Here is a 7870-nt window from a genome sequence, read left to right as displayed (position 1 = left end):
GTTATAAGAAAATACTAAAATGAAGTAATGGAAAAGCCAATTCTAATACAGAAAATACTAAAATAAGTATGAAAACACCAACTGTAATACACAAAATACTAAAATGAAGTATGGAAAAACCAACTCTAATATAGAATATTTGAAAAATACGTTCAAATAACTGAGGAAATATGTCAATAACCGTCTCTTATTGTACTGCAAAAAAGCATAATTGCAATTGAACCCCAAACCAAATTGATACAGACTGTATATCTCCATAAACTGCCATTCCCTCTGACTGTGGAAACATGAAGCAAAAGAGCCCTCGTTTAATCCCAAATCCACCTGATTTATTTCTGCATCAGTCAACTGAAATTCGGATATCTACCTGATTTGCTTTACATAAGTCAACTCAAATTCCCAAATCCACCTGATTTAATTTGAGAAGTTTAACGAGGCAGAGGAATTGCAATCTGGGCAAAAAAATTCAAAAAATCTTGTAAAAGCAGTGTTTGAATCAGGTTTTTGATGGTGGAAATGGATTCAGCACCATCAAAAAATGTCTAGGACACCTAAAATTTTAAAGTTTAACAACACTATAACTTGGATTTACAAGGACATTTTCACTTCAGGAACCTCTGATTAAACTTGAATTTATGCAAAATAAAACAGCTTGTAAAACCTTAACCGATACCAAATTTGACAATCAAACAAGCATTAAAACAACCAGAAAACATACCGAAATTCATGTTGATCTTCGCATCAACACCACAATCGTGCATATCAGTAACAGCGATAGGGATGTCCTTATTGTAGGCAGCACAGAGATTACATTGAAAACACAAATTCTATCGTTGTAAAAAACGCTCCAAAACAATAAAATAGAAACAGAAGATGCGTGAGAGTCTACAAAAATAACTGAAACTCGTTACTATCGCTAATAAAACCGCTGTCATCAGTAACCCTCTTGAAAGCGGAAAAATCGAAGTCTACCCTCTTCCGGGACCTTAGAGGTTTGTTTTTTCTTGATCAATTTGATGAAATATTCCATTATCCTTTGGTCAAAGTCCTCCCCTGCATATTAGTGTACATCCTGGTAAGTTCAAAGCTCAAAAGCCAACCAAAAAAGTCAATGACAACCACTGTGCACGTATTCAAATTCGTAATGTAAAACTGCCATACAGAGTTTAGACAGATTACCTCCAAGATGGGTATCACCTTTTGTAGCCAAAACCTCAAAAACTCCGTTGTCAATAGTCAAAATGCTGACATGTAACCAAAACCTCAAAAACTCCATTGTCAATAGTCAAAACGCTGACATCAAAGGTGCCATCACCAAGATCAAAAACAACAATATTTTTCTCTCCACCCTTCTTGTCCAAGCCATAAGCTATTGCCAAGGAAAAATATTTACAAAGCTAATAGTGAAACTGTACTTGCAGAGTGATAGTTATACGTGATACAGAATCAAAGTTCTACATCATAAAAATTATGAAAGGCAAACCAAACTGCAAAAGCACTGAGACCCAGTACTCTGAAAACCAACCAGATCGATACAACCTAAGATCAAGTACTCTGAATACCAACCAGATCGATACAACCTTTTGTATGAGCTGAATATCCATGTATAAGCAATGAAACAATAAAGCAAGAACTGTCAGACAAGGCTGCAATTTTTCTTATAAAAATATCTCCCACTGCAACAAGTTCATAACAGAAATTTAATGGCACTCCCCTGCAATAATAAATTGAGAGGTATGTGGTAAAAACGATACCCCTCATGATTTTTAATTTCTCATTATTAAACATATACAATACAATTAAATCTGGTACAACCTGCCCCATACAATGAAACTCTCTTCAACTAAAATTGATATGTTGTCCATCAAATTTCTACAATCTACAGACAAGTGAACCTTTCACAAAATTCTGCAATAAAATAGAAACAGAAGATGCGTGAGAGTCTACAAAAATAACTGAAACTCGTTACTATCGCTAATAAAACCGCTGTCATCAGTAACCCTCTTCAAAGCAGAAAAATCGAAGTCTACCCTCTTCCGGGACCTTGGAGGTTTGTTTTTTCTTGATCAATTTGATGAAATATTCCATTATCCTTTGGTCAAAGTCCTCCCCTGCATATTAGTGTACATCCTGGTAAGTTCAAAGCTCGAAAGCCAACCAAAAAAGTCAATGACAACCACTGTGCACGTATTCAAATTCGTAATGTAAAACTGCCAGACAGAGTTCAGACAGATTACCTCCAAGATGGGTATCACCTTTTGTAGCCAAAACCTCAAAAACTCCGTTGTCAATAGTCAAAATGCTGACATGTAACCAAAACCTCAAAAACTCCATTGTCAATAGTCAAAACGCTGACATCAAACGTGCCATCACCAAAATCAAAAACAACAATATTTTTCTCTCCACCCTTCTTGTCCAAGCCATAAGCTATTGCCAAGGAAAAATATTTACAAAGCTAATAGTGAAACTGTACTTGCAGAGTGATAGTTATACGTGATACAGAATCAAAGTTCTACATCATAAAAATTATGAAAGGCAAACCAAACTGCAAAAGCCCTGAGACCCAGTACTCTGAAAACCAACCAGATCGATACAACCTGAGATCAAGTACTCTGAATACCAACCAGATCGATACAACCTTTTGTATGAGCTGAATATCCATGTATAAGCAATGAAACAATAAAGCAAGAACTGTCAGACAAGGCTGCAATTTTTCTTATAAAAATATCTCCCACTGCAACAAGTTCATAACAGAAATTTAATGGCACTCCCCTGCAATAATAAATTGAGAGGTATGTGGTAAAAACGATACCCCTCATGATTTTTAATTTCTCATTATTAAACATATACAATACAATTAAATCTGGTACAACCTGCCCCATACAATGAAACTCTATTCAACTAAAATTGATATGTTGTCCATCAAATTTCTACAATCTACAGACAAGTGAACCTTTCACAAAATTCTGCAGTTGCATTCACAAATACACCCTCTAGTTATCCACAGAAATTTCCTAGCTCCTGAGCTCTGGGTAGTTACTATATTCATGGATAATATTTAGCTTCAAAATAAGTGGCAGGACATAACTGAGTTTAATCTGGCCTCAATCATTTGGGATATCTAATTTCTTTTCTAGTTTATAACCAGGGAAACCTCAACACCTGCCATACCAGACAAGTAGGAGCTGCCATACCAGACAAGTAGGAGCCAAAAACAGTAGTCGGAGTTGCTAGAATGCCTTAGTGTTCCATTTAAAGAATTAAAGGTTCATTGAAGGCATTCGAGGTCGTTGGTCTATGTTGTCCATTGGGATCATTACAAACTTCACTACTATCCCAGCTTGAAGATGAGGAGGCGTTCGACTTGGGATAAAATGTACCATTCCCATCCTTACGATCCTTGTTCCAGGTTCCAACATAACAACTACCATCTGCCCATGTATATATACCTTCCCCATGTTCAAACCCATCTAGCCACTGTCCCTCGTACTTATTCCCATTAGCCCATGTCAGGGTGCCTTTCCCACACATAAGACCCCCTTTCCATTCACCCACGTATTCATTACCATTTTCCCAAATATACCGGCCCTCCCCTTCCTGAACACCATGCGACCAGAATCCTTCATAGAAATCCCCATTTGCATAGTATTTCCGTCCACGCCCATGTTTTTCATTCATCTCCCATTGGCCCTTGTAAGTTGAACCATCCACCCCAGTGTATATGCCGAATCCATGCATAAACCCGGCTTTAAAATCCCCTTCATAGGTTGCCCCCGATGGCCACGAAACCTTGCCCTTTCCTGTGTTCTGCCCTTTACACCACTCCCCTTCATACATGCAGCCATCTGCCCACAAGTACTTCCCACACCCATCTGGTAAATTCTCAAGACATGATCCCAAGTAAAAATCTCCATTCCGACAAACCCTCTCTCCACCAATTACACAAAATTCCTGCTCTTCATCGTCATCGACATGGGCCACAGGACCGGACATACAGAAGACGCCACTGGGTGGGTTTTTCCTTGTCACTAGTGATTTCTTAATAGACTCTTCTCCATACATTTTTTCAATCCGTCACACCCGTTTTTCCAATGAAGGTGAACGTGTGCGAGATCAACAATAAAAGAATCTTCACAACTCAATTATTGCAGTTTGTAACATACGCTTAGATTGAAGCAATAAGATTATTATTGACACGGAAGGGCCATCAGCACACTATAAATCATCCGAGAACAGTCAATCTGTCAAACAAAGGTTATTGTATGATCAAATCAACCCAACAAAATTGAGGATCCAGGCTCCTCCGCCGAAAGCAATTAAGCAGAGGCAAATTAGAGAAACCTCGTCACAATGCCTTCATGCTCGGTCCCTCCAATGGCATTTCGTCCAGCCTGCAGGCAAAGATATAAAATAAGGCCCATATTTGTCGCAAGGCCCATCATAACCCAAAACCAAACAGTCACAGGAAATGCAATCACTGCATTGAATGAAACCTTCAACGCAAAAACACAGGCATAGGTGATTAACCTTTATTTAAGGAAGAGCTGGTCCTTACCAAAACTTCGAAAGAGAGAAACCGGAAGGGTCTTATCAGGTCTGTGAACAAATAAAGACCCAGATGATTTAAAATCCTGCATTGATGATCTGGAATGAGTGAAGGTATGGCATCGCATTGCAGCCTAATGATATGAAATCACGGGCAGACAGATAGCCCAACATAACATGGTCAGGTCGGAATTCAGGAATACAATACCTTCGGTTGCAGGAGGGCCCCCGGCCCATTATCAGCTGAATCTGCATTCTCTACCTGCAAAGCTCAAAATAGCACAGACAAGAAGGTAGGCGGGCCCTCATCATTTCCATATGTATCATTGCAAATTTAACAAAACTATCTGAACCCATTTATAATAAATCACCCTTGTTCTTAATTCCCAATTTGCATTAACGTAAGAAATTATGTTTCACAACGAAAACGTACCTTAATCTTTAAGAAGCTCTGTTACATCCTCCTTTCATCCCATTTCTGCACAATACCCACAATGCGAAAAGCATCAGACAGAGCCTTGACTTCTACTTCAGAAATCTCGGCCTGCAACGCCACACAATGTGAGAAAAACATCAAAGAGAGCCTTGACTTGTATTTTAGATATCTCAGCCTACAATACAATCTGGGTGCGCTAATGTTCCGCGATACACTCCTAAGATTTTATCAAGCAACCATTACTTTCTTTTACAAGTTCAGTGTCCTTCAAACTAAGTCCAGTGTCTTTCAAACCCTAAGTTGTGTTCCTCGCTATAGGGTTTGTGTTGCTCGCTACCTAGATATCTGCCAATAAAATATAAACAAGAATCCTAATTCCAATAACCCGCCATTAACTATCAAGAAAAAGCCATGAACCCCCATCGTCAAACATGGACGCCCATGACAATGCCTTCATGCTCGGTCCCTCCAATGGCATTTCGTCCAGCCTGCAGGCAAAGATATAAAATAAGGCCCATGTTTGTCGCAAGGCCCATCATAACCCAAAACCAAACAGTCACAGGAAATGCAATCACTGCATTGAATGAAACCTTCAACGCAAAAACACAGGCATAGGTGATTAACCTTTATTTAAGGAAGAGCTGGTCCTTACCAAAACTTCGAAAGAGAGAAACCGGAAGGGTCTTATCAGGTCTTTGAACAAATAAAGACCCAGATGATTTAAAAGCCTGCATTGATGATCTGGATTGAGTGAAGGTATGGCATCGCATTGCAGCCTAATGATATGAAATCACGGGCAGACAGATAGCCCAACATAACATGGTCAGGTCGGAATTCAGGAATACAATACCTTCGGTTGCAGGAGGGCCCCCGGCCCATTATCAGCTGAATCTGCATTCTCTACCTGCAAAGCTCAAAATAGCACAGACAAGAAGGTAGGCGGGCCCTCATCATTTCCATATGTATCATTGCAAATTTAACAAAACTATCTGAACCCATTTATAATAAATCACCCTTGTTCTTAATTCCCAATTTGCATTAACGTAAGAAAATATGTTTCACAACGAAAACGTACCTTAATCTTCAAGAAGCTCTGTTACATCCTCCTTTCATCCCATTTCTGCACAATACCCACAATGCGAAAAGCATCAGACAGAGCCTTGACTTCTACTTCAGAAATCTCGGCCTGCAACACCACACAATGTGAGAAAAACATCAGAGAGAGCCTTGACTTGTATTTTAGATATCTCAGCCTACAATACAATCTGGGTGCGCTAATGTTCCGCGATACACTCCTAAGATTTTATCAAGCAACCATTACTTTCTTTTACAAGTTCAGTGTCCTTCAAACCAAGTCCAGTGTCTTTCAAACCCTAAGTTGTGTTCCTCGCTATAGGGTTTGTGTTGCTCGCTACCTAGATATCTGCCAATAAAATATAAACAAGAATCCTAATTCCAATAACCCGCCATTAACTATCAAGAAAAAGCCATGAACCCCCATCGTCAAACATGGACGCCCATGACCAAATCCCGCCACTATTAACAGGCGAAACTCGATCATTATGCCGAGGAGTACAGCCGCAAAAATCCTCTGGCTCGGCTTTCAATCTCAAGGGGATTTTCTTCTTCTGGGCATCCACGCGCCCAAAAACCACCGCCTCCCCATTCTTTAGAGCCAACTCTTTAGAGCCAGAGTAGGCGGTAACCCACCCAAGCGCCTATAGCGGCGATTTTCTCTGCAAAATACATTCGACGCTGACACATACAGCAGCAGTAACTGGAAAAGCACAAATACCTGTGATTTCCTCTATACCCGCTAAGTCGTGCCCGACCAAACACGGAAAAAATTGCCCACCCCGCCAGGTGTCAGCTTAAGAATCAAGCCTAAACAAATACTAAGCAAATTGCCCACTCCGCCAGGTGTCAGCCTAGAATCAAAAGGACGACGAAAGAAAAGCCTATCTGCCTAAATATCAATTGAATTTGAGACATATTAAAGATCCCACCTTAAATTCATATTCAAATTTAAACTTTGAACATTCCAAATTTGCACGTCGTGGGTGTTAAGAGAAACCAACAGCGTTCGACTAGAATTTCAAGAAAAGCATCTTACGCTTTTTTTTTTGTTTTGTACGAGATCTCAAGAAAAGCATCTTACGCTTTTTTTTTTTTTTTGCTTTGTACGAGAATTTCAAGAAAAGCATCTTACGCTTTTTTTGTTATAAACGTTGTGGTAAACTTTGATCTGCTCCTTCAAAAGATCAAAGTTTAACTTTGATCCGCTCCTTCAACGGATCACAGCTTTTTTGACATAGACTAGCCATGGAATTTTTTGCATTTGCGTTTTGGAAGTGTTTTCTCTGTTTGTCTGTATGTTGTGTGTCTGTACTATGCAGCTTTTGATGAAGAGCTTATTTGTTTCATCAATTGCAATTGTAAGGAATTTTGATGCTTATTTGGGTTTTCTGTTTTGTATCTTTTGATTTGAACCAGAAAGCTGTAACACTGATACGGTGGAGAGAAGGAACCAGAAAGCTGTAACAGCCATGCCATAATAGGTATGCTTCTTGTATTTATTTTATATTAATAACCATGATTTACTCTATGTAGTTTTCGATCTTTAATTCGATATACTAAGAAACCTAACCCAGTCCATTCACCTCAGTTTTATTATTCCATTTTCCTTCTGGTTTCATCGGTTCTCACAGATGCCGTAGTTTCTTCTTAATTCATTTCAGCCGTTATAATCTCTGCCTCTTCATTTTATAATCTTCTTCCTCTGAGCTGCTCTCAAAGAAACCTCCATTACGGGTAGGTTTCTTTCATCACTCTCAAATAAACCTCCATTACTCTCAAAGCAAAAACCAGTCCATTCATCTCAGTTTTATT

At 39.1% G+C, this 7870-nt stretch overlaps 1 protein-coding gene across 2 annotated transcripts; it reads right to left on the bottom strand.

Annotated features, from left to right (window-relative positions):
- Window positions 1-386: 386 nt before the first annotated feature.
- LOC149140465 (uncharacterized) lies at window positions 387-6824 on the bottom strand. 2 transcript variants are annotated; one of them, XM_089446944.1, is made up of 10 exons: window positions 6057-6824; window positions 5832-5885; window positions 5634-5709; window positions 4979-5469; window positions 4754-4807; window positions 4556-4631; window positions 2238-4391; window positions 1180-2111; window positions 719-1053; window positions 387-452 (listed from the first exon to the last, which is right to left on the bottom strand). In XM_089446944.1, the coding sequence occupies exon 7, from the start codon at window positions 4060-4062 to the stop codon at window positions 3253-3255; it is 810 nt and encodes a 269-aa protein (XP_089303070.1). In that variant the 5' UTR covers window positions 4063-4391; window positions 4556-4631; window positions 4754-4807; window positions 4979-5469; window positions 5634-5709; window positions 5832-5885; window positions 6057-6824; the 3' UTR covers window positions 387-452; window positions 719-1053; window positions 1180-2111; window positions 2238-3252. The 2 variants fall into 2 exon arrangements, with proteins under 2 accessions (XP_089303070.1, XP_089303071.1); XM_089446945.1 differs by lacking the exons at window positions 4556-4631; window positions 4754-4807; window positions 4979-5469.
- Between the last annotated feature and the right edge of the window lie 1046 nt (window positions 6825-7870).

This window comes from Pinus tabuliformis, chromosome X, assembly GCF_031772625.1.
Source record: "Pinus tabuliformis cultivar Carrire ecotype Pingquan chromosome X, CPIR1, whole genome shotgun sequence".
NCBI classification, from domain to species: domain Eukaryota; kingdom Viridiplantae; phylum Streptophyta; class Pinopsida; order Pinales; family Pinaceae; genus Pinus; species Pinus tabuliformis.
The sequence above is the reverse complement of the archived record's forward strand: the minus strand, read 5'-3'. Positions and strand labels throughout refer to the sequence as shown.